At 38.3% G+C, this 27,108-nt stretch overlaps 1 protein-coding gene across 8 annotated transcripts in view; it reads left to right on the top strand.

The window, feature by feature from the left end:
- Positions 1 to 26,597, top strand: part of SMARCA2 (SWI/SNF related, matrix associated, actin dependent regulator of chromatin, subfamily a, member 2) — a 158,000-nt gene extending 131,403 nt beyond the window's left edge. For 4 of the 8 annotated variants that reach the window (XM_006918394.3, XM_015594549.2, XM_025051448.1 and 1 more), the window contains exons 29-34: positions 2,954 to 3,007; positions 12,524 to 12,629; positions 13,095 to 13,196; positions 15,016 to 15,148; positions 24,137 to 24,279; positions 25,648 to 26,078. In XM_006918394.3, the coding sequence (XP_006918456.1) occupies positions 2,954 to 3,007; positions 12,524 to 12,629; positions 13,095 to 13,196; positions 15,016 to 15,148; positions 24,137 to 24,279; positions 25,648 to 25,683 (574 nt within the window). In that variant the 3' untranslated portion in view covers positions 25,684 to 26,078. Of the gene's footprint in view, positions 1 to 2,953; positions 3,008 to 12,523; positions 12,630 to 13,094; positions 13,197 to 15,015; positions 15,149 to 24,136; positions 24,280 to 25,647 lie in introns of all 8 variants that reach the window. The other 4 variants (XM_025051449.1, XM_006918393.2, XM_025051450.1 and 1 more) reach the window with 1 other exon arrangement.
- Positions 26,598 to 27,108: the final 511 nt, after the last annotated feature.

Raw genomic sequence — 27,108 nt, 5'->3', positions numbered from 1 at the left:
TTGCAGTTGGTCACTTGAACTCATTTGAAGTGTCTTGATACACTCTATCAACTCTCCTATCAGTTTTTGTTCAACCTTTATTATGCCTTGCTTTTTAAATCTGAGCATTGTTCTCATTCCTAAAGGATCTGGAATCAGAATGTGAGGTTATTGTTACCTTCACTTTCTCTACCAATTGTTTGAAGACTGTAGCAGAAGCAGCCCCCTAGGACTGGCCCTGCTGTCCTCACAGGGTTTGGACTTCAGGTCCACTAGTTTGAGGATGGACACAGGGAAACAGTGGCAGAGGCAGGAGCTCCCTGCCCAGCCTCTCCGGTGGTGGACGCAGCCCTGGCACATGGCGATGGCAGTGTGACAACCACGGGGCTCCCTCCTTCCTGAGTCTCCTCGAGCTCTGTTCTCTGAACTGGGACTGTCTTCTTGCCCCTCATGATGTCTTTAAGCCCTGACGATATCTCTAGGAATGATGGAAAGCTTCAGCTTGTCCTGAATCTCAGCTCTTCTCGTGTTACAGAAAATCAGTTCTTTTTTGCATTTCCTCTGTATTTCCAGCCCAGCCCCGCTGAACAGGGCCAGAGGTCAAAAACTCTCAGTGCTTGCCCCCAGGACCTCACATTGGTGGAGGAGATAGCCCTGTTACCAGATGTTACTGAACAGGTAGTGGGCTGGAGAATTCAGGGAAGAAAGGGTTCATGGGAGCCCATTTTATAAGGGTAAAATGACACTATCTCGTGTTTGTGGTCACTTTTGGGGGAAAAATATATATCATTAAAATGACATTTACTGGAGTAATGAGGTAGAGCATTTCCTTCTATTACATTATAGTACTTTCCCAAGGATTTGGTACACCACAACCTGAGGACAAAGTGTAGTCTTTCTCTCATTTTGTGTAAACCTGATGTACTATTTTGAAGGCCCACATGTAGTCAGCCCATTCGCCAGAAGGGATGGGCTCTTATTTTAAAATGTTGCTTTGTTCTAAGATTTTCTCTCCACAATGCTTTCTCTGAGGTGCATTTAGGTTTTTGCTGTGTCGAAGGCTTTCTTACCTTGATCACCATCCTGAGGCTTCTATCCGAGGTGGGCTATTCATACCAGTGTCCATGTTGTCTTTCTAAAGTAGATTTGTAGTAACATACATTCTTAAAGCCAAATCCATACCATTATGTAATATTCTTTTTTGTTGTTTGGGGTTTTTTTTTGCTTGTACCCTTTTTCACTAAGCCAGTCTGATTGCTGACCAACTGTGCAGGTCTGTCCCCACATACTCCTTATCAGCATCATTTAAAAATTATTCTGCTGGAATTTCCTTTGTTCAGAGCCTCACATCCCCAGTGAATTGTAATTTCCATTACTCTCAGATCATAGAACCATGCCTATCTTTCTTGCAATTATTTACAGTATGTTCTGTAAAATGTCTAAAATAGTATTTGTCATTCCTGGGTTTCTGTTCCTTCACTATTACACATTCTGATAGCCCCTTAGTTTACACACCATCATCAACCCAGTGTCCCAAAAGTGCAGTGGTAAAAGTGCTTCTAGCCTGTACCTTATTAACATACACTCAGATACCAGTTCCATGCACACACAGGCATCTCTCCAGTGCACCCCTCCTTCTGCCTCCTCAAGCACTGTCTTCATTAGGCCCTTTCCATCATCGGCCTGGCCTAGGACAGCCGTGTCCTGCCTTGCCTGCGTTCCTTGCCTCCAGTCTGCCCCTCATTCTGCCTTTCTTCTGGGCATGTATCTGATCATGTCATATGGTCACTTAAGAACTTTCAGTAGCTTCCCATTGGGCACTTCAGTGTTCAGTAGCTTCTCGTTGAACATTTCAGTAGCCTACCTGATGATGGTCAGACTTCTCCATGCGGAAGATGGTCTAGCGACCCTCCCTACTTTGTTTTTCTACATGCCACTCTCCCTTCTATGTCAGACATTCCAACTAATTCTCCGTATTTGGAAGATAGCCTATACTTTCCTCCTTCACTCCTCCATTTATTCTTTGCCCTCTCTGCAATGCCTCCTCTCGTGAGGCAGAGTGGGCAGTGACACTGAGGAGCCATCTCTAAGTGGCCACAGACAGGCTGTATATGCCAGAGGGTGCCATTTGTGCATAGAGTAAGATTTCGATGGGATGTAGGGTTTTCTTAAGATTTATCACACCTGTCAGCCACTTCTCTGCCACCACACAAAAGGACACCAATGTAGCAGTTTCAGAATCCTCACCCGAAGAGGCTTCCCCAGAGGCCCACGGAAGGACGAAAGACCTCAGGTGCTGGTTTCTTGTCATTTCCAGTTGAAAATCGTTAGCTAAATGATCTGTTCAGAAATAATAGAGTTCTGGGAAGTAGAGCCAACTGCCTAGATGATGTTCAGAAACTGAGTTTGGCTGTTGTTTGGTGCACCCGCTATGCGCTTGCTGCTATAACAAAGTACGGTATCCTATTTAATGTTCACAACAATTTTCTGAGGTAAGTATTATCCCCATTTTACAGATGATGAACTAGAGTTGGATAAGCTAAAGCTACTTTCCTAAGATCACCGCCCCTCCCCAACCCCCATCCCAGCAAATGCTGCCCGTCTTCCACTGCTTCTGGATGGAACGGGCCCCCGAAAGGTCATGCAGAACATGTGTGGAGGGAAATGGGACCAAAGTAGCAGGCATTTACATGTTTGAGAGAAGCAGGAAAAGCCCCAAAGAGGTTAGGAAATTCTTTTCGTTTGTTTGTTTGTTTTCCTCTGTTTCTGGAGAACTGTGTTTTTCAGAATGAGGATCCAAACCTAGCCCGTGCGATCGTCCCAACAATCCTGTGAGGTAGGCAAGGCGGGCAGGGCGAGGAGACTGAGGCTTGGAGAGTGAAGTAAACTACCCGAGGTTGCCCCACGCAGGAGGCAGGAGCCACGCCGGGTACCCAGGTCTTCTGACTCCGGTGTTCTTTCTACTCTACCGCAGGTGTAACGTGGAGAAGGTGCCCAGTAATTCTCAGTTGGAAATAGAAGGAAACAGGTCAGGATCTGTCTTGTATTCCCGTGTCTCTAAATACAGGTATCCCTTGGTACACCAAACAGACCATTCCTAAGGAGCCGGAAGCAAATTTCTCTATTCACCTCCTGATCACCCCTACTTGGAGTGGGGGATGGAGGCACAGACATTCCAAAATACCTGGTGTGGCTTTCGAAGTTGTTTGGGCCGTGTTTCCTTTTCGGGTATCCATCCTGTCAACGCACTTCTTACAAAGGCATTGGGAGCCACCAGGCCTGCCTCTACCTGCAGCACTTTGTACCTTGGACGTGGGTCTCTGTTGCCTCTCCCTCCCTTTCAGTGCAGCTTCCATCTTACATCCTGCGGGCCTCTTAACTTTGTGCTGTCTTGCCTTAGAAGCTTAATGAAAAGCACCAGTGCTGCTCAGATCTCCTGCAGTACGTGAAGAAGCGTGCATGTGCACGCTATGTTTGTCATTCTAGAATTAATCATGGCACGTGGAGGGTTTGCACAGCTGGGTTGTGTGCAGGGTGTGACTTCTGGTGCTGCCTGTCATATGTGGTTCTAAGTGTCCTAAGCCAATCTGTGTAACCTTTGGGTGCCTCTGCCTCTGTTGGGTGGAAAGTAGAAATGCTTTTCTCCTGGTGATATTGTGAAAATGAGATGATATCAGTTGAGAAGGAGAGAGGGATGTCCATGATGTACCAGGTTAGGAGTTGTTAGTAATATATTGAAAATAACATATCTTTTCCCCTTTTAGTCAGCCTGTACTTTTTAAAAATATCGATATAATGCTGTTATTATCCATATTCCACATTAGTCGGTTGACGCAATAACGTCCTTATGGCCTCTTCCCCCCACCCCATGATAGGATCCAATCTAGAGCCAGTAGGAAAAAGAATTGAAGCTGTCTTCTGTATTTCAAAATGAATACCAATCACCAGGTGTGACATTCTCCTTTATAAGGAGATTAAAAATGGGAGCGATTTGTACTTACCCACATACCTGTGTGTAGATGGAACTGTTGGCCAAAATTGTCGGGGTTTTTTGTTTTTTGTTTTTATTTTGTTTGTTTGTTTGTTTTGATATTTTCTATTGGTGTTCAGTAAATAGTTACCAATCCTGGAAGCTAGACACACCATCTATAGTGTATACTGAGAGACATCAAGAATTTATTGTTTTTGCTATTATGAAAAAGAATTCAGTCTGGATTCAAATTTCAGGATTGAAACAACAAATACTTGACTTTACCCAAGTTGGCTCATTATTTAAACTGCCCAAATGAGTAAACACTTCGCCACCATGACATAGAAAGGAGATTTTAAGTTCTAAATGGCATGATGTAAGTTAATCACCCAGCCCAGGGCAGGGAACAGAGACAGGCATAAGCTCTTTTTCTCCTCTTCCATCAAAATGGTCATGTGACCATGAAAAGTGGATTAATAACTTTAAAGGATACTGCAAGCCTCCAATGTCATGCCTGGGCTTTTTGAGGAGACAGTATGACTATAGGTAGTTGGGACCTAGATAAATCCATTTTACTAAAAATATGTTTAAACTGTAATTTCCAGAGCCGTAGCAAGGGGCGGACGCTTGCTTCCTCCAGGCTCTGGAGTCTGTCTCGTCCCTTACTGTCATGCATGCTTCCTTTTCCCAGAAGCCTGAGTTTTCGACATGTTGTTCAGAGGTTGCATTATTATGAACAAATTTTGTAAGTTATTTTTTAAATCCTTTCTTCATGTGTTCAAAAGCACTGAGCATTTTCTAGGTGTCAGTCTCTGTGCAAGTATTGAGAATGGGGGGAAATGAATAAAATGACATGCTTTAAAACATAGTTGGAAAGAGCTCTGTAAAGGAATAATGGATGTGTCGTGTGAATAAAGTGTACTTACAGGGTGCAAGGGGAAGAATGGGGCAGGAATGAGGAAAGTTTCAGGTCAACTTGTGGGCAGAGTGAGATTTCCCCAAGTAGACTTGGGGGTGTGGGTTACAGAGTGGATGAGGCAGAGCCGCCCAGTCCCGTGTGTATAGGCAGCCAAGACGGTATGGAAGAGCAGGACCCCCATAGAGACCACATGGATCTCAGTACGACTGGGTCATGGAATAAGAGAAGAGGGATGTAGCATGGGACATGGTAATGGGTATGAAGATGAGAATAAAATACTTAGAAATGTGAATGACAAGACTTACGAGCAGACTGGATGTAAGAGGAGGAGGAGAACTTAAAGATAACTCTTGAATCTCTGTCCTAAGTGGTAAGTGAATGTGGCGTCAGTTACAGAAATGCGGGTGAAATAATACTAAATGTGTGTGTGTGCCTCAGTGTCACTGCCCAGCCCCACATAGTCCATCCAGGAAATCTAAATTCTTTTCATAACTATTAACAGCCCTAGACGTTGTGATTATGTTGTTAGTATCGACTATTTCTTCGGGACTGGCCAATAAGCTCTTTTAGACAAAATTTATTTTTTAGCAATGATGGCACCAGTCGTTCCATATTTTTTTTCTGTGGGGTAGAGAGGCTGTGACTTTGGATCTCAAGTCCAAGCATCTTTGCACTTAATAGCTCTAATTAGACTATAGAGAAATTGTCATGAAACAGTTGTGTGACCAAGTGTGTACACTTTTAGAAAATCTTAGTTCTAGGTGGAGAGCCTTTCTTCATTTATTCTCTGTATTGGATACTTTGGGCTCAGCCTCAAGGTGACAGTTTATCTTGTGCAGTTGCAGCCTGGCAAGGTCATAGCCTCATGCATGCTCTCAGATGATGCTTCCTAGAGTACGTTCTTCGCACTTGAGTCTTATATCTTCTTGGAGAATTTCCAGTATAGTTAGAGGCCCTGAGAAGTTTTGCTGTAAAAGTAACCTACTGAACTTTGGTTAGCCCCGTTTTACCCAAACTCATTTGGCCAACGAGCTCCCTTTTTCAAGGAACACTGTTAGTAATCCATTAAGCTCATGTTCCGTGGATCACACTTTGGGAAATGGTGACTTTGAGCTCAGAAGTTGCATTTAGTCCAGAGAGAATCTAGAATCTGCTCAGGAAAATGTGGATTCCAGTATTTTATTTTGCTCTCATTACAAATATTGATACTTTCAGATGTTTACTGGAATAGGCTACGTTGACTCCTGGTGACTTGACACTTATTTATGTTGTTCAGCCAATTATACCCACATACAGCAGGTGGGCAGCCCACAAATAAACTTGGTTTGTTTGCTTTCTGAGGCACAAAAGACCTCCCCAAGGCTTCCATCATTAGCCTGGCCCAGAGGCCCAGGGTCTCTGCCTCTCAAAGCTCCAGGCCAATTCCAGCATAAATGACCTCTCTCTGAGGGAGGGGAAGAAGTCCCAGCTGGAAATAACAAAACTCATTTTCTTAGTCTTATAAACTGTCTTCAGAAACACTCTATAAGTGTTTTTGATCAAAAATGGATTGCACTGAGCAATGGCAGTTATTTGGGCATATATGTTCTTGTATATTCATTCATGGGAGAAAACTATGCCTCATTCCTTTAGCATCATACCTCATATCTTCCTTAAGAATTTATTATAAAGGCCATTATAGGAAAAAGCAGTGCTCCAGAGCCTGCTATGAACCACCCCTTTAAGAGAGGCATTTGATTTTGTTTGCCTGCAAAAGCTTTGTGCTTTGGAGTTTGGTCACAATTCAACTCAAAGCTTTGAAGCTTTTTTTTTTTTTTTTTTTTTTAACCATTAGGAAGTAGAGGCAGAAGGAGAGATCAAAGGACAGAATAATCAGTAGAAGAGAAGGTGGGTCCTTACCTTTTGGAAGGGAGGCATCCTCTGAGAAATGTCCAGTTCTATAAAATGGTGTGACAAAAGCTGGTAAAGTGGCTGACCCAAGGAAGCAACAGGCCTTCTAGCTGTCACATTTAGACAGATGGACAGTTAGAATCTTATACCTGTACCTGCTATTATGAAATGTCAAGTGAGAGAAGCATCTAGATTTCCTGAGTTACTATTTCTAAAAAGTCAAACATCTCAAAATCGTTGTTTAAACAAATAAATAATACTCTCTGAATCCCATGTCCTGCTGAGCACCTCTGATTTGTAGTAATAAATTCAGTGAGAGAATTCTGAAGAAATAAATAGAAATTTATGTAGATTCTGAGGTTGTAATATATTAAAAATGTGGAATTATTCTGTCCTATTATTATTTTTATTTATTTGGCTTTGTATGGTAGAGTTAAAAGGTGCCAGTTGGTGAAATGTGCTTTTTATGGTGATATAAATAAAGGTTGATCATTATCCCCTTTAGACATAATTTCTCTGGGAAAAATCAGATTAGATTTTTGACTTACTGTATGTTTTCAAAGAAGGTAACCCAATAAAAGTGTTTGAGACCTACTTTATTTATGAATGATAATATGGTTCCAAATCACATTAGATTATAAATCTTCATTCTAGTCCTTATTAGTTAATGCCTTTTTTAAAACCTAGTTGAAGTTGTACTGTATTTACAATTTGATATCCTGTGTTCTTTTTTTTTTTTTTTTTTTCTTAAGTGAATGTAATAACAAGCATTTTTCTATTCTTTAAGGCAAGTACATAATTTTAGACTCCGGCATCTACACGTATGAGTATATATAAATAAAAGCATATATGTATAGACATATGAGTATTTTATATACATTATACTTCTACATTATGTATATATACATGTTATACAGATATACTTTATATACATGTGCACACTACATAAATGTGTACATACAAATACACATATATCTATGTATACATACATATATACAAAATATATATATCCATATTAACCTAAAGTATTTTACCAAAAGTAAAACTGTACTTCAGCGTGTGATTGTATTTAAGACTCTCGATAAAGCCTCAGTGCTTTTCCTGTGGAGCTGAGTGAGCCCTATGTGGCCTCCTAACACTGGGCATTTACCTTGCATTTACCTGATGTAACCTTATTTTTGTTGTTAACTCAGGCATATTATATATGTACAGTCCTTAACATAAATAACCCTTGGTGATTTTTAACAGCTACCAATTCTACTACCAAAAGCAAGTCTATACCCATTCTTTTCTGTTTTGCTGTTACCTCATATGTGCTTCCAGAGGCTGGGAAGTCAGCTTTCCACGCATTGTAGGAATATCATCAGCCACTACTAAATAAGATTCGGATGAGAGATCTCAGTAGTGAATGTGGAATGAAGGTGCTTGTTTTACCTGACTGTGGCTGACTTGGGTTTCTGGGGCTTTCTGGATAAATGGGATGCTACTCTACGTGCATTTTTAAATAAAATGTATTAAACCTCACAGGAATCTGACCCTGAAAAGTGACATCTTGCTTTCACCTACTGCCCTCTGATGTTGACCCAATTTTGTAGTTTTCTTCCCAAATCATCTCCTGTGTTTGATTCCTTTAGGACTATAATAACTTTTCTGTAGAATCCTTCCAACTCTAAGTGGGTATTCTAAATCGCGACATTATTTTCTTACAGAGGCAAGGTAGCCACATTTTTATATTCATTAACGAAACCTATTTCGATTTTAGTTAAAATTTCTTTTTCACAAGTATGTATTAGAAATGCTTGTCAGCAGATCAGCCGGGGAAGATAAAAAGCGAATCATAAAGCGGGGGGGGGTGGGGGGAATGGAAAGACTCCCACCCAATATATCTTTTTGGTTTGGGCTTGTTGAAAATGCATGATAGCCAGTACTTTAAAGGAGTGGTTTCTTAGGTATCATTTCAGTCTTCTGCTCTCTTCTAGCTATACCTAAACTGTAATCAGAGGTAAATCTGATATTGATGTAATGTTTGTAATGTATGCAGTCAGCATTTTAGAATCATAGTAGTATAGATGTGAAATTATTGCCATTTGGTTTATGGAGGTAATGGGGAAAAAAATGTTCCCAGATGAAGCATAGCAGAGTGCATCTCAATTGTGTGTGTGTGTGTGTGTGTGTGTGTGTAAAAGTGTAAGTATAAGCTATACAGCAGGGTTTCAAACCACAGAGGGCTTTTCCCTCTCACACAACATGTCGTCATGAACATGTGTCCCTGTGCCCACTGGCCTCTGTGGAGGAAATATGCGTGCCTACTGGCGCCTGTAAACTTATTACGTGCATTGAGTTCCTTTAAATTTTGTATTTCTGGTTACGCTTCTCCCTGTCTCTTATCAGGGTCACGTTTCTTATTCTGTTATAGATCATTGTACAAGATAGATCTGAAATTACAGACCATCAGTGGAATCCTTTTTTGAAGGAGGGGTGTGGGTATCACTTTTGTGATGGGAAGCAGCACACTTCGAGGTAACAATTTATACTTAGGCCTTAAATTGTATAAAATCACATAATGGAAAATACCTCGGGAGTAGGATAAGCATTTCAACAGAAACAGAACACCTTCTGTAAACCATTGTACAATTAGTCCATTGTTCTGTACTTAAAAAAAAAAAAAAAATCCAGCACTGGAAAAAAAAAAAAAAAAAAAAGGCATTTGAAAAGGTATATTGAAAAAGCCTTTGCTCAGCTTAAGTTTGAGAAAGAAATGTCAAGAATTCAAAACTCTTATCAGGCTGCCACACTTCCACTTTTTAAATTTTTTTTTATCCTTTAATTTAGAAAAATATAAGTTGCTGTAGCTATTCATTAACGAGTGGTCGTATGACCTCTGTGCATTCTGTAGGTTATGGAATAGCTGGATGTCCTCCAGGACCTTTTGGCCTTTCCTGCCTAAGCTGGCCATTAAATCCATTGCCTCTCATAAGGATGGGGAGAAGAGTTTTCACACCCAGTGTGGAGGAGAGAGAAAAATACATAGAACAATTAATTTTGAGCAGTGACGTACTGAGAGTTAGTTTAATTAATATTAATATTGAGAATTTCTTCCATTTTTATGGAGAATGAGTTATTGATCCTAGATGGATAATAAAATATTTGAAGAGGAGAAAAGGCTAGAGACCCTTCCAGCCATGAAGTGAGAGGTGGATCAGCTCTGGAGACTTGGAATTAGTCATAAAGGGGGGTCGGCTATGGTATTTGGGATATACAGGAAAAAAGGCCTTGGTACTTGGAGGTACATAGGAGAAGAGTCAGGGCAATAGTACAGATTCGATTTGCAAAGAATGAGCTGAGGAGGACTTTGAAAGCCAAACTGAGATGTTTAAACGATGATGGAGCCAACATAGCCACACGAAGATTTACTAAGACAGCTTCCAGGTTTTCCTTTCGCCCATGTCCTCTGTTCTTAGGAGGCCAGAAAAAAAAAAAAAAGTGGGATAGGATTATTTTGAAACGGAATCAATTTGTCTCATTTTACAGTTTTGGCCCTGAGTCTCAGAACAGTCAGCTCTCTCCTTTATGAGCGCATGTAACTCTGGACTGGTCTCCATATAGAGTCTAGAATTCTGACCTGAGGACAGGGATGTCAGACCAAGATTGTTTGAGGTATTTTGGCCCTGTTAGAAAATCACACTCTTGGTGCCTGCTGTTTATTTCTTACTTTACCAGTGGCACAATTGAAATTAAGAGTATGTCTGTCACAGGTGTACAAAGCAAAGATGTACTTGTAATCTGTCAATAGAAAAATGACACCATCTGTTGGCAGTGTAGAAAATGACACCGTGTGGATGTCATGGAGGGTCAGGTGTTAAGTCCAAAATTACAAAGAGGTCTGACTTGTTGATTGTTGCTGGGTTATAAAGAGTGCTGATTAAAAAGAAATCACTGATAGAAATAGAAAAACTAATACTATAAATTGCCTTTCAGATATTCCTTTTCAAATAGGTAAAATGTTTGTATATATAAATCTCAGGGTGGTAGAAAAAGAATAGACCAGAAATTGTGACCCTATGTTGAAGGTCACAGTAAATAAAGTAGGTTTGTCATATATTATGTGGTATAACTTATGGAGGTACAGATGCATTTCTCAACCTGGGAAGGGGGGTAGGGGTGGCTATTAGTATGCAAGAACACCTTGGTTCTTGCCAGAATGATCTAAAAATCCAGTTCCCTATTAAACTGCAGTCTTCTTAAACCTCATGTGTTTGCCCGATTTTAGTATTCATGAAGCCCATATATGCATTAAAAAAATAAAATAAAACAGTGACCCAGTAAAACAGAAAAGCTCGCCCATCCTTTTGACAGAGGATTTTCAGTTAATTTATGCAGCCCCTTTGCACTTCAGCATTTTCCCCACTGGTTGCTAGGCAACCATTTGAGTTACTGCGCATGCCTTTTTTATGATAACTGTCATCATGATTATTTTTTAATTATACAACTGGGACTATGGATTAAAACAGCACATTGTCACTCATTTTTTACTGTTGCTTCTAGCATTCTCGCACACTCCTAGAATCACCTTCTGAAATTTATATGGTAGTGATTTATGGTTATTTTTTTGATATTTCTGGCTTCACAAAGGAGATAGATATGGCATCGTAAGAAAAGTTGAGATTTTTGTGAAAAATGACTACACCATATCTCACAAGCTGTTATTGATCTGGGTAGGCCAAGTCAGATATTAGGCTCTTAAATCTAAATTACTTATATTTTATTCCTTTAACCATGTCCGCTTCTGATATTAAATGATATTAAAAGCTTATGTTGCTTTATAGTCTGTTTTTTAAAATTACAAAATGCTAAGCATTTGTTGCTATTAAATCTGCTCGCAGATACTATGCACTTGGGAGGAGGGTGCAGCATTAATCGCAGAAACATCAGGCATCTACACTTTCTAAACATGTTTGTTCTTTTCTGCCCAAATTGTTCCATATACACAGAAGTACAGTTAGGTGAGATGAAAAGGTTCCTCTGGCGAATAATAAAGGTATGTGTGGTACACAGTGTGTAAAATACTCTAAAAGGAACAAGACCGAAAAGATAGTCACTAGGTACATACAAAAGCTTTTCATTTGGGTTCCATAGTATATTCCAACATATTTTCTAAATAAAAAGTAAATATGAAGACAAAAGAATGTGGAAATAAAGCCTGTTTTGTTTTTGTTTTTTACCAACTCAGTTTTTATTCCTTTGAAAATGGAATTTTGGTTGAATGGGATATTTGGTTTTTTTATTAAAAATTATTGGGGTGACGTTGATCAACAAAATCCAATAAAGTTTCAAGGGTACACGTCAACAGTATGTCATATATATATTGCATTGTGCGCTCACCACCCGTAGTTAGATTTCCTTCTGTCACCAAATATTTGACCCCTTTTACCTCTATCTACCTCCCCCTCCCCACCTTTGAATAGGATATTTTAAATGTTTCTATAAAAATGAAGAGACATGTTTGCTCTGAAAGAGAAATCCACAGTGGACTTCCCATATCATATGTGTGACAGAGTGGGGACCTAATGGTATTTTAATGTGATTTTGAAGTTTGCATAAGGGACATTAATCTCCAGTAGAGCTGTAGAATTTTCCTTGATTTAAAGAGTCCCACGTGTATATGCATGGGATGCCAATTTGCTTTTTTGACATTTTCTGAAATAAAACCTTTCCTCAGTGGTGCATGATCTGTTATGTTTTTGTTTGTTTCCCTCACCCTACAGTTCAGGGCGACAGCTCAGTGAAGTCTTCATTCAGTTACCTTCAAGGAAAGAATTACCAGAATACTATGAACTAATTAGGAAGCCGGTGGATTTCAAAAAAATAAAGGTAGCTATTCTGTTTACAAACTTATTTTTAATAAAGGAGAAACGTAAATTCACTTAAATGATGATAGGACATGGCAGTGGCATCTTGCCTGACAGCCGCCGACACCCATCCAGGGCTTGTCACTAGAAAGGTTGGGATATCCTTGTGCCTTTTACATGTGTGTTATGTAATCATTATACTGAGAGCTCATATTTTATTATATTGCATTTTATTTAAGAAGTTTCAGACTTTCCAGACCCATTGCTCTTTCTCTTCCCCATCATACACTCCTTCCTCCTCCATACAGGAAAGAATACTAGTGGGAGTGTGGGCTCAGTGAACGGCACCCTCTGGAGTTGCCCCGCACGTCCCGGGCAGGGCCGTGTGCTGAAAAGAGAAAGGGAAACCCAGGCTTTGTTAACCAAGTAACGACTGTTGCATTTTCTCTACCTCTTCTTTCCTCTGTTTATCCAAAATTTTCATTAGGAAAGAATTCGTAATCATAAGTATCGGAGCTTGGGCGACCTGGAGAAAGATGTCATGCTTCTCTGTCATAATGCTCAGACGTTCAACTTGGAGGGATCCCAGGTCTGTCTTTAGTGTTTATGTTCTTTTAAGTAAAATATTTTGGGGTTTTGGGGGTTTTTTTTGGTTTTTTTTTTTGTTTTTTTGTTTGTTTGTTTGTTTGTTTTTTACCATTTGAACCATTGTTACTACCCTGGCAGAAGAAAAATGAAAAATAAAAGCCCATATTCCGTGCTACCTATATAAGTAAATTGATGCTTTGGCATTTTTATATTACTGCCACCTCCTCTGTACCATAGCTATGCTAACTCCTACTCATGCTTTCCTTAAAGCCTCTGCTTCTAATTAGAGGAGGGATTCAAGTAAATCACTTATTGTGATGCTTAAAGGTGGGAGGTCCAGTTTTAGCTTTTATAGAGATTGTGCCTTCAATTATATTTACCTTCATTTTTCTGATTGTAACCTTGCATCAGGAGCTAGAACTACTATAATTTAAAACAAAAATACAGAAAAAATAACCATTGCCTTAATTGCTTAACAAGAAATGCTTTTCATCAGGCCGATTGCAATTCTCTTTACTCCTTGTCTCCAGAGGAAGCAAGCATAAGAATATATAAGTGACACTGAATTTATTAAAATAACTAGGGGGATGACACTTTCATTAAAATTACACCTCAATTCTACTCACCTTTTGTAGGGACTCCCGTTTTCCTATCTATTTTTCTGGCCTAATGCCTCCATACCCATGAAGTGGAAGGAACAAGAAGAGAGGTCAGTGTGCCTGCCAACCGTGCAGTGTCACGCCATTGAATTCCTTAAGCCTCTTTCTTGATCTTCATGTCAATTCTGGTCTCTAAACTGGAGAATGAGAATCCTCAGGATGTGCCTTGAACACACTGTACATTTCTAGGTTAACAGCAGTTAACAGTAGTAGTATTTTGACCGAAACAGTAGGTCTAGAAAACAAACCTTGAGTTTTTAAGACACTCTTCAAAGGAAGATGAAAACCAGGACATGGTAAAGACACATGTCAACAGGGAAGTCTTTTTGACTGACCATTTATAGTTTCTGGATAGATTTTTGGGTTCTTTATAATACTGCGGCAATGTTGTAATACGTACCCTGTCCCTTTCCAGTCCACAACCTCCCTGTCTGCCCACACTCACTCTCTTACACCTGAAATGGGGTGATAAATGGCCTCTTGACAGGCTTCTCTCCCAGTCCATCCTGGATAGTAGTTTATCTTTTTCTACCCACTTTCTTATCCTGTCCGTCTACTGCCCAGCAGCTTTGCGGTTACCTATGCACTATTAAAGTCTAGAATGAACTTACTCTCCATAGGCTGTTTTCTAAAGTCGTACCCTACCCTGACTCTTTAGCCTCATTTTCTGCTGCCCCTCCACCTAAACAGTTCAAGCTCCCGTCATACTGTTCCCCTAAACACCTGCTTCCAAGACATGCATGCAGTTGTAAGGAATAGTAGAGGGCCGGTGTACCCTTGACCTCATCACAAGATAGTAACATGTTGTGTAACATAGTCCGATGTCATAACCCAGAAGTTGACATTGGCACAATCCCAGGTACATCTTTTTTATTCCTGCCTCCCCACCTTTTTCAGTTACTCTCCTTTACTAAAAAGCCCCTCTGAAATCATTTCAACTGCACATGGACTTTCTCCTATAAGAATATGTGTGTCTGTATTTGACTTGGGTATTTTCCTGTTTGGTTTTCCTATTGGCGTAAAAGCTAACATTGATGTTTCTACAAAAACTCACGCAAAATAAAGCTGGTGTTTTGCGTAAGGAAGGGAAAAGCATGCTGCACTTGTGAATCTTGGGCCCTCAGCTTGCAGTTTTTAACAGATGCCGCTTCGACCCTTTAGATCTATGAAGACTCCATCGTCTTACAGTCCGTGTTTAAGAGTGCGCGGCAGAAAATTGCCAAAGAAGAAGAGAGCGAGGACGAAAGCAATGAAGAGGAAGAAGAGGAAGATGAAGAGGAGTCAGAGTCGGAGGGTAAGCTCAGGTGTCAGGTTCCTCCACTGCTTTGCCCCTTGCCACCTGCCTTGATTTTTCCACAGAGGCAAACAGAACAGACATTAGGCAAATCTGGATTCCAGTCTCTGTTCTACCATGTCCTTGCCAGGCAACTTTAGACAGTATACCTAACCCAGCTCAAGCTCCTTTTCCTCCTCTGTAAAACTGAGGTGCTAAACATGCCCCCTTCCTAAGCATATAAAGGGGTTCACTGAAGGTTGCCTTTGAAAATCAGTGTAATTATACATTTTCTATCAACAATGGGGTTAATACCTCCTCCTGTCTGCTCTTGATTTAGCACAGTGGTTCTCTAACCAGGAGGGATTGATAGAGCATTTTTAACTGGGCTCCATCCCTGAGTTTCAGATTGAGTAGCCTGTGGAGGGGTCTCAGAGTCAGTATTTCTAACAAGTTCCCAGGGGATACTGCTGCTGCTGCGCCCAGGACCACACTTCTAAAAACACTGCTTTAGAAAATAATAGTCCCCCAGAGTTGAAACTGTGGTCTATTTTATCCATCATGGATCAGCTTTGTTAAAAATGTTGATATTTTGTTCATCATACATTTTTTTTGGCATTAATTTTGAGTTTTTTAAAATATTGCATTAGAATATTATTTATCTTGATTACTGAGTTTTGGTGGCCTCTTAAATTTTGCACCCAAGGCAGGTACCTCCCTTGTCTTAACGTAGTCACAACCCTGACTGATAACTTTAATATTTCAAAGGTTAAATCTACCTTCAAAAATCTAAAACATCCTCTCACCTAATTATATTTTTACCCCATACCTCTTCTCAAAGTAAAAAATCTCACTAGTTCGTGGTCTGCCATTCAAAACAGAATAGATATGGTTTTTAAAAAATGTATTAGGTTTGTTGCTAATTACATACTTAGTACAGAAAACCTAGAAAATATTTTTTACAAAAGGAAAATTTGTATAATTTTATTACCTTATATACATTTAATATTTTGAGAAGTTGCCTTCTAGTTTTTTTATACATAAGTATTTTGTTTATGAGTATAACATACTGTTTTATCTCATGATTTTTGTTTATTATGAATATTTTCCCATAGCAATCAAGTTTTTCTACAACTATGTATATTACCATTCATTAATGAATGTACCTAAGTGTATTAATCTCACTCCAAATAATGCTGTCCTGAACTTTCTTGCCCATAAATCATTGCAAACATTTTAAAACATCTGATGCATACGTATTACCACAGAGAATAAAGTTTATATCCTTGCCAGCAGTGTACATAAGTGTTTCTCCATACCCACATCTGTTCTCAGTATTATTCCTTTGAGTGATTCTGCCTTTTATTCATTAATTTAACCATTTTCAGTTTTTTATGATTATTACCTAATTTTAATATCGTACCTAGCATTTGACGAATAAGTCTATATAATCTGTCTCAGCTAGATAGTTCCTTATTTTAGAACCATATTTCTAATTTGTTTTCAAATAGCTGCCTTCTCATTTTATCTGTCAGTTTATTTTCTTTATCCATTCATCTCTTGATAGGTTGTTCCTGTATCTTGGCTATTGTAAATAATACTGCAGTGAACATGAGGGTGCATATATCTTTGAGTTACTGTTTTCGTTTTCTTCAGCTAAATACCCAAAAGTAGAATTGCTGGATCATATAGTAGTTTTTAATTTTGGGAGGACTCTCCATACTGTTTTCCATAGCGGCAGCACTGACGTACATTCCCACTAACAGTGTACAATGATACCCACTCTCCCATCCTTGCCAACACTTGTTGTTCTTTATTGATTTATTGATGATGGCCATTCTGAGGTGTGAGGTGATATCTCATTGAGGTTTTGATTTACCTTTCCCTGATAATTAGTGATGTTCAGCACCTTTCGTGTACCTGTTAGCCATCTGTATGTCTTCTGTGGAAAAAAAATGTCTATTTAGATCCTTTGCCCATTTTATATTGGATCGATGGGTTTTGTTGTTGTTGTTATTTAATTGTATGAGTTCTTTATATATTCTGGTGATTAATTATTTATCACTATATATGACTTACAAATATTTTCTTTCATTCAATAGATTCTTAACTTTTCATTTTGTTGATGGTTTCCTTTGCCTTGAAGAAGTTTTTTAGTTTGATATAGTTAGTCCCACTTGTTTATTTTTGCATTCACAGTCTTTGCTTTTGGTGTCAAATCCAAACGATCATCTCCAAGATTGATGTCAAGGAGCTTACTGCTTGTGTTTTCTTCTAGAAGTTTTTTGGTTTCAGGTCTTATGTTCAAGTTTTTGATCCATTTTGAGTTAACTTTTGTGTATAGTGTAAGATAGCAGTCTAGTTTCATTCTTATGCATGTGACTGTCCAGTTTTCCTAACACTATTTATTAAAGAACTGTTCTTTCTCCATTATATATTCTTGGCTCCTTTGTCATAAATTATTTGACCATATATGCATGGATTTATTTCTGGGCTCTCTAGTCTCTTCCATTGATATATGTTTTGATCACCATACTGTTTTGATTGCTATAGCTTTGTATTATAGTTTGAAATCAGGAGCTGTAGTGCCTCTAACTTTGTTCTTCTTTCTCAAGATTGCTTTAGCTATTCAGGCTCTTTTGTGGTTCCATACAAGTTTTAGGATTGTTCATTCTATTTCTGTGAAAAATACCATCGAAATTTTGATAGAGATTGCATTGACTCTAGAGTGCTTTGGATAGTATGGATATTTTAACAGTGTTAATTCTTTCACTTCCATTTATTTGTCTTCTTCAGTGTTTTTCATCACTGTCTTATTTTTAGTGTATAAGTCTTTCCCCATTGGTTAAACTTACTTTATTCTTGATACAGTTGAAACTGTACATATAAATAAATGAAAATATTAAAAAACAAACCATTAAAAATATGAAATATGAAAATAGTTAAAAATAAGTGGGATTTTTTAAAATCTCTGATTATTAGTGTATAGAAATGTAACAGATTTTTACATGTTGATTTTATATCCTGTAACTTTACATTATTTGTTTATTCTAACAGTTTTTGGGGGGATGTCTCTAGGGTTCTCTATAATATCATGTCATCTGCAAACAGTGATAAGTTTCATTTCTTCCTTTCTGATTTGGGTGCCTTCTTTTTCTTTTTATTGCCTAGTTGCTCTGGCAAGGGCTTCCAGTACTATGTTGAATAAAAGTGGTGAATGTGGACATCCTTATCTTGTTTCTGATCTTAGAATGCTTTTTGCTTTCACCATTGAGTATGATGTTAGCTGTGGGCTTGTCATATATTATATTGAGCTATGTTCTCTCTATACTTATTTCGTTGAGTTTTTTTCCATAATTGGTTGCTGAATTGTGTGAAATGCTTTTTCTTCATCTATTGAGATATTTTTTATCCTTCATTTTAATGCAGTGTATCACATTGATTTGTGAGTGTTGAACCATCCTTGCATCCCTAAAATAAATTCTACTTGATCATGACGTATGATCATTTTAATGTATTGTTCAATTCAGTTTGCTAATATTTTATTGAGGATTTTTACATCTATGTTCATCGGGGATATTAGCCTGTAATTTTCTTCATTTGTGGTGTCCTTGTCTGGTTTTGGTATTGGCATAATGCTGGCCTTCTAAAATGAGTTTGGAAGTGTTCCCTCCTCTTCTATTTTTTGGAAGAGTTTAAGAATGACAGATAATTTTTTTTAAATGTTTGGTGGAATTCACCAGTGAAGCCATCTGGTCCTGGATTTGTTTCTTGAGAGGTTTTCATTTACCAATTCAATATCCTTACTAATCAGTCTGTTCAGATTTTCTATTTATTCATGATACAGTATATCGTACATTGGTAATATACAGTAGTTGTATATTTCTAGGAATTTGTCCATTTCTTCTAGGTTGTCAAATTTTCTGTCATATAGTTAATTGTTCATAGTAATCTCATAATCCTTTGTATTTCTATGGTATCAGTGGTTATGTCTCTTCTTTCATTTCTGATTTTGAGTCCTCTCCTTTTTTCCTTGGAGAGTCTAACTAAAGGTTTGTCTGTTTTGTTTACCTTTTCAAAGAACCAGCTTTTTGTTTCATTGAACTTTTTCTATTTTTTTATTCTCTGTTTCACTTATTTTCACTTTGATATTTGTTATTTTCTTCCTTCTTTTAACTTTGGACTTTGTTGGGTTTTTTTTTTTTTTAGTTCCTTGAGGTATAAATTAGATTATTTGAGATCTTTCTAGTTACTTGATTATAGGCATTTGCTGCTGAGCTTCTTTTTAGAACTGCTTTTCTGTATCTCATAAGTTTTGATATGTTGTACTTCCATTTTCATTTCTATAAAGGTATTTTTTTATTTCCCTTTGATTTTTTTTTTTGGCCCTTTTTTTGTTGACCCTTTGGTTGTATCGTAGTATATTTAATCTCCACATGTGTATGAAGTTTCCAGTTTTCTTATTGTAATTGATTTCTGGTTTTATACCATCATGGTCAGAAAAGCTGCTTTATATTTAATCTCCTTAAATGTATTAAGGCTTATTCTGTGACCTCACAAATGATCTATCCTGGAGAATGTTTCACGTGTACTTGAGAAGAATGTGTATTTTATAACTTTTGGATGGAATTATTCTGTATATATCTTTTAAGTCCATCTGGTATAAAATGTCATTTAATGCCAATGTTTTCTTACTAATTTTCTGTCTGGATAATGTAGCCATTGATGAAACAGGAATATTAAAATTCAATACTATTATTATATTGCTGTCTATTTCTCCTTAGGTATGTTAATATTTGCTTTATATATTTAGGTGCTCCTATGATGTGTGCGTAAATATTCTTAAAGTAGTTCCTTTAACATTTCTTATAAGTCTGGTTTAGGGATAGTGAACTCTTTTAGCCTTCGCTTATCTGGAACGCTCTTTATCTCTCCAATTCTGAATGATAACTTTGTAGGTAGGATATTATTGGCTGGAAGTTTTTTGGTTTTTTTTATTTCTCAGCACTTTGAAAATACTATGCAACTCCCTTCTAGCCTGCAAAGTTTCTGCTGAAAAAATATGCCTTTAATCTTATGGGAGTTTCTTTGTATCAATTTGTTTTTCTCTCGCTGCTTTTAAGATTCTCTCCTTGTCTTTAATGTTTGACATGTTAATTATAATATGCCTTGATGTGGGTCTGTTGGGGTTCTTCTTGTTTGGCACTCTCTAGGCTTCCTGGATCTGGATGTATGTTTCCCTTCCCAGGTTAGGGAATTTTTCAGCCATTATTGCTTCAAGTAAGTTTCCTCTCTTCTCTTTCTGGTACCTCTATAATGCAGATTTGGTCTGCTCGATATTGTCTCATGAGTCCCTTACCGTATCTTCACTTTTTTTCATCCTTTTTTTCTTTTTGCTGCTCTAATTGGGTGAGTTCTACTGCTCTGTCTTCAAGATCATCGATTCTTCTGCTTCTTGTAGTGTGCTGTTGAACACTTCTAGTGTATTTTTCAGTTCCATTATTATATTCTTCAGCTCTATGACTTCTGTTTGGTACTTTCTTGTACATTGTATCTCTTTGTTGAAATTCTCACTGTGTTCATCCATTCTTGTCCCAAGTTCAGTAAGCATCTTTACAACAATTATTTTGAAGTCTTGCAGGTAAATCACTTATCTCCATTTCATTAAGGACGTTTTCTGAGGTTTACCTTGTTCTTTCGTTTAGAAAATATTCCTTTGTATCTTTGTTGTCCTGTGACTATGCCGGTTTCTATGTTATTCTCTAGAAAAAAAACAGCCACCTCTCCCAGTCTTGAAGGAGTGGTCTTGTGTAAGGGATGAACCTTATCATTCAACACTGCTCTAATTTTTGTTTGTCTCTTAAACCTTTATAATTGTCTGAGCAGCCTATTTTGTTTTTAGTGGCTCCCAGTAGTTCAGGGTGTGATAAGACCTGTCTCTGTGCCAAAGAGGAGAATCTCAGTCAGCCCCTATATTCAGGCCAGTTGGAGGCCAGATCCTCATGCAGCAGCTTTTAAGTTATGTAAATATAGAGAGTCCTGTGAAGACTGCAACCATAAGCCCCACTGACCACCAGAGCCAAGCAATCTAGAGGTATCCCATGGGGCAACAGTCACAAAAACCAGGGTAGCAGATATGTTGTTCTTGGCTGTGTCATCTTTGGTAGATAAGCTGTCTTCTGGGAGATACTTGCACTCTAAATGTGGCAGAGGGAGAGTACAAAGATAATGCCAACCCTCAGAGGTCTTTGGAAAGGATTACAGTCAGCCCTTTGATTTTGTGTTAAATTAGTGGTCTGCCCCTCTGGCCGGTGCTTTAAAATAAGCAAAATAAGCCTCTTTCACATAAAGTCTGGTCGCCTCTCAATCAGCTGCCTCTGCACTGGACCCTGGGGTCAGAGTCGTTTCTCAATTCACTGTTGCCCTGTGGGTCTTGTGGACATAATCCCCATTGGTTTTCATAGCTAGATGTTTTAGGGGCACATCTTAAAAGTTGAGGTGCCTGATGTGGGGTTCAAACCCATCACTCCTCAGGGAGAAGCTCTGGTTTTGAGTTCCTTCTTAGTTGTAGGTAGTCACACTAAGGGTGAGGTTTGTGGTGAGATTGCTTCTCATACCTGCCTCGATATGGGTTTTTTCCTCGTTTGCCCAATGTGTAGATGTCACTCGGCTAGTTCTGGGGGTTTTTAGAAAGAACTGTTTTATATATAGCTGTAGCTATGGGAGGAGGTGAGTTTAGGATCTTCCTATGCCACCATCTTGGACTGGGGCTTACTTGGTTAATCTAGGATAATCTCCTTAGCTCAAGGTCATCTGAGTAGCAATCTTAATTCCTTTTGCCATGGATTGTAACATATTCACAGGTTCTGGGGATTAGACATGGACATCTTTGGGGGGCTGTTACTCTGCTACCACCTTTGGTAATTAGAGCTTTTCATGAGTCCATATGGTACTATAATAAAGTCTTAGGGATGCTGTTTATAGGGCTCACCTGATGGTCTAGCCATTCATGGGAGCCTGTTAGGTAGGTTTGTGGGGGGTTTTTTGGTTTTTTTTTTGTTTTTTTTTTGGTTTTTTTGAGAGGGACGTATCCACTGACCCACAAAGCCTGATAGCTTAGAGTGTCCCACACTCCAAGGTTCATTTAGATCATGTTCTTGAGGATGCATTTTCTTACCTTTACTGCCCAGTTTTCTGCCCTTTCACACCTTGCATGGATTTCCTTTACTCACATGTCAGGAAGAGCTACACCTGTGTAGATAAAGATATTTCACTTGTTCTTTGCAAATTATTTAGAAATTTTTTTAGCGTCCTCTATATCTTCGTGCATTTCCATTAAAAGGTAGACTTTTTCATCACCAATCTTCTCTTTCTGTTTGAAATTACTCCACCCAAAGCCCCAGACCCCCACCTTATATAGCTCATTAAGCAGCAGACATTTGGATATGATAGAAGTCTTGACTAGGAATACTATTTTGTGTACTAGGATTTGCCAGCCTTTGCCTCATTTGGGAGAAGGGCATGTGCTGCCACAATACTTCAGAACAGCTCTGCTCTCATATTTTTTGGTTAGCCTACATACACTTTCATGGAAGATTTCATTTTTGTAAATGTTTTGTGGATATCTTCACTCCAAAAAACAAGTCTGAAAAATTCTCATCTCTGAGATTCCTTCAAGAGCTATGATTCTATCCATGATGATATCTATTTCTAGGTGCCTTGAGACCCACCAAACATGATATTCTAGCAAAACTGGTTTGAATGACATCCTCAGTGGCTCCATCATCAAATCCTAAAAATGATGTTCTATGGACACTTTTCCCAGAACAATGCTGTGGAACAGATTTTCTTTATACCTTGGGATACGCCCCTATATCTATTTTATAGCACTTTGAAATCTTCCAAATGTTTTTATTTCTGTCTTCAGGATAGCCCTGTGAAAGCAGAAGTGAGTGCTGTCTCTCTGAAGGCTACCTTAGCAGAACACTTTGATTTTGACCGTATGGGTATGTCCACCATACCCTGCCCCCAAATTTGACCAAGATGTCGACAAATAGCTTTATGGTAGCTTTGCTCTTAGTGGCAAAAAGCTGAGAACTTCAGTGCCCATCACTAAGGAACTGGTTAAAAAATTAGAGTGTACCCATAAAATGGACAATTTTCAGGCATTAAAAAGAATTAGGCAGGTGTTGTGTAGTAGTTGATGCATAGAAATGTCCCTACATATGTGAGTGAAAGAACAAGATGTGGAATATGAGCATAGATAAAGATCCCTTTGGGATAACTCTGTAAAGCATGCGTGTCTGTTTGTGTATACTTGGATTCTTCATATTCTCTCTATATAGAATTATGTGCAGAAAATTTTATGGAATCTGTATTTATAGAGAGAATCATACACACATACACAGGGATGGATGTATTTGCAGGTACAATTGTATACTTTTTTCCTGGAAATAATCACCAGAAGGAGAACAGTAGGCAGAAAGACTAGAGTTGAGGGAAGGACGCTTTCAAATTCATTTGTTTGAATATGTTGTTTTCTCACTTTCCATTTTGAACCTTTCTATGCTCTTAAAAGCATTATGCAACTCTTTGAATTTTCTTTTTGTTTGTCAACTAGAGTTATCTACACAATAAAATTGTTGGCCTTTTCAACCCTTTACATTTATTTACACTTTTTAATGTCAAAGATCTTTCTAAGTAGGACAGGAAGATCCTACCCTGTTCAGCCATTGGGAAACAGGAAAAGGACCCAGCCCAGCTGCCCTCCATGGGATCTCGTTCCCTCTTGGTGCCTGTTCAGGGTGACTATGTAACTTATCGTCCAAACCGAGACAAGTATTATAAGGGAGTGTGAACTAGACAGGATGATGGAAAACAGGCATCAACCAAGAATGTTCTGGGTACTCCTGAACATTTGATTTGTCATCTGCAGATTGACAGTCTTTTTACTACCTGTAGAAAGGTTTTCCTGTGATTCTTCATTGCTGTCTTTTGTTTTTGTTGTAGCAAAATCTGTTAAGGTGAAAATCAAACTCAATAAAAAAGATGAGAAAGGTCGGGACAAAGGAAAAGGCAAGAAAAGGCCAAATCGAGGAAAAGCCAAACCTGTTGTGAGCGATTTCGACAGTGACGAAGAACAGGATGAAAATGTAAGTGGGGCTGGCTCTGACTGAAGCTGGACGGCCCTCTCCGCTTGTTTTCCTCTCATATTTTCATGTGCCTTCTAACCTCTTTATTACCTAGAAATGAAAATGTAAAGATTTGGTGAGATTTCATTTTTGAAGGATGTGAACTGAGCTGCATGATTTATAACAAAGAATTTGGGTCTTTGTTTATTGCTTTTTTAATAGCTTTCAAAAATGAAAAACGCTAAATCAAGTTTCCTTTCCTCTTTCTTATCTTCACACTGCTTCCTTATATAGTTTTCTCCGTGGCCCGTTAATATTTTATATCTATAACACCCAGGATTGTGCCTAGTATATAGCAGTATATAGATGAAATGGTTCAATGGAAGAATAGGTGTTAGGATGTCAGAGTTTTGGTTTTGAGTTGATTTTTAAGATACTATACAAAAAAAAAAAAAAAAAAGATACTATACCAAAAAACCCAGATGAACTTTTAAATACCTAGAGATATTATTTTTAATATTTGAAAAGTTCAGGGACCATTTATGGAGCCAGGCCCTGAAATAAGTACCTTCCTATATGATACTATATTTAATGCCTCTATTAGCATCACGAGATAGCTATCACTCTCAACATGTAGAAATCAATGCTCAAGTTATATATTTTGCTCCAGGACCTATAAGTAGATAGCAGAAGCTGAATTCAGATCCACACAGCCTAATAACTCTGTCTAGTGTGCTGTCTCTGACTTTGGGCAACAAGGCAGCAGTGCTGACAGAAACTTCTAATACCTTCCCTTTTGTAGTGCCTTCCATTTCATTCACTTTTCAGAAGACCTCAGGTTCCCCACCAGCCAGCCCCTTACTTCTTTATTTCTGGAAAGTTAATTTTCGGCTTTAGTATGCATTCTTGTTTGATTTTCCTTCAACACATTGCCATTTGGGTCTGATAAAGTTTCAGAGTGTTTATCCCCCCTGCCCCACCTTAACCCTTGACACGAGCATTTTCACATAATTTAAAATACTGTGTTTTCTTCAGTAGACTTACCAGGAAGTAGACATCAGATTCATGGTACTCTTTTCTCCCATGAATTTTCTAAAACAGTGCTGAAAATAGAAATTATTCGCCCTAACCCTTTCATGCCAAAGTGTGAAAGAGTGAAACACTGGCATAAAGGGTGGACATTGCTTTGGGCTTTTTAATTCGGAACACCTTTTTCAGCTTAGAGGCTGTTGATGCCTCTTGAGTATCTTTCCATCTTCTCACAGAATAAAGAGGTTTGGAGGGTTATCTCTTTCTAAATGTCACTTTATTTTCTACATTGCCTCTTGATGGTTTATGTCTTCCTTTTCTTATTTGTAACTTTATTCCATTTTATCTTTTTACTTTTAGGAACAGTCAGAAGCAAGTGGGACTGATGATGAGTGATTGATATGGACCTTTTTTTCCTTGGTAGAACTGAATTCCTTCCTCCCCTCCCTCATTTCTACCCAGTGAGTTCATTTGTCATATGGGCACTGGGTTGTTTCTATATCGTCATCATAAAAACTAGCTTTAGGATAGTGCCAGACAAACGTATGATATCATGGTGTAAAAAAACACACACACACACACACACACACACAAATATTTGTAACATATCGTGACCAAATGGGCCTCAAAGATTCAAAGATGAAAACAAAGCTTTTGATGGAAAATATGTGGGTGGAAAGTATATTTCTATGGGTGGATCTAATTTGGTAAGTTTGATTGTGCCTGGTTTTATCACCTGTTCAGATGAAAAGACTTTTTTTTTTTTTTTTTTTTTTTTTTTTTTTGCACTGGTAACCAGGAAGCCCTTACAGGAGAAGCCATTAAAAGCCACTGGTTATTTTATTTTTCATCAGGCAATTTTCAAGGTTTTTATTTGTTCGGTATTGTTTTTTTTTACACTGTGGTTCATATAAGCAACTTTAATAGGTGATTAATGTACAGTAGTTAGACTTCACCTGCATAGACATTTTTCCATTTTATGCTCTATGATCTGAAAAAAAATGCTTTTTGAATTGTATAAGATATGTCTACTGTAAACATTGCTTAATTTTTTTGCTCTTGATTAAAAAAGTTTTGTTGAAAACGCTATTGAATATTGCAATCTATATAGTGCATTGGATGGCTTTTTTTGTCAACCTGATCTCTTATGTTACCAATGTGTATCGTCTCCTCCCTAAAGTGTACTTAATCTTTGCTTTCTTTGCACAATGTCTTTGGTTGCAAGTCATAAGCCTGAGGCAAATAAAATTCCAGTAATTTCCAAGAATGTGGTGTTGGTGCTTTCCTAATAAAGAGATAATTTAGCTCAACAAATGTTGCTTCTTGTTTTTGAGTGCTAGAGGTTTGAGAGCTGGTGCCTGAGTGAGTCTCCTGCAGAGATTTAGATAGGCTCTTGGTACAGAATACTTGGTAGGGGAGGGAAAAGAGACTGAGAGAGCCAGAGCCAGTCTTCTGAGACGAACCAGGTGTCACAAAGAAGAGTAGTCTTATTTGATGACTTTAACTTAAACAACAGCAGAGATACTGCCATGGACCAAGCCACACTAAACTTCTCAATCTTTTCTAGTGGTTTAAATTTCATTTACTAGCCAGAAAATATTTTCCTCCAAGTCAACATAAACTCACCTCAAAATTTTTTCTCTAAGAACACTTATTTTCTTTGTCATTTTATACACACACACACACACACACACACACACACACATTGTGAAAAGTAAAAAAGTACCCTTCCCCCCCGCCCCCCCCAAAATCACTCATAATAACTACAACTCAGAGCAAAGCACTTGAGATTTCCAGTTTTTGATCTGGCACAGAAGAGGC

Source organism: Pteropus alecto, unplaced genomic scaffold (genome assembly GCF_000325575.1).
Source record: "Pteropus alecto unplaced genomic scaffold, ASM32557v1 scaffold95, whole genome shotgun sequence".
NCBI classification, from domain to species: Eukaryota; Metazoa; Chordata; class Mammalia; order Chiroptera; family Pteropodidae; genus Pteropus; species Pteropus alecto.
The sequence above is the reverse complement of the archived record's forward strand: the minus strand, read 5'-3'. Positions and strand labels throughout refer to the sequence as shown.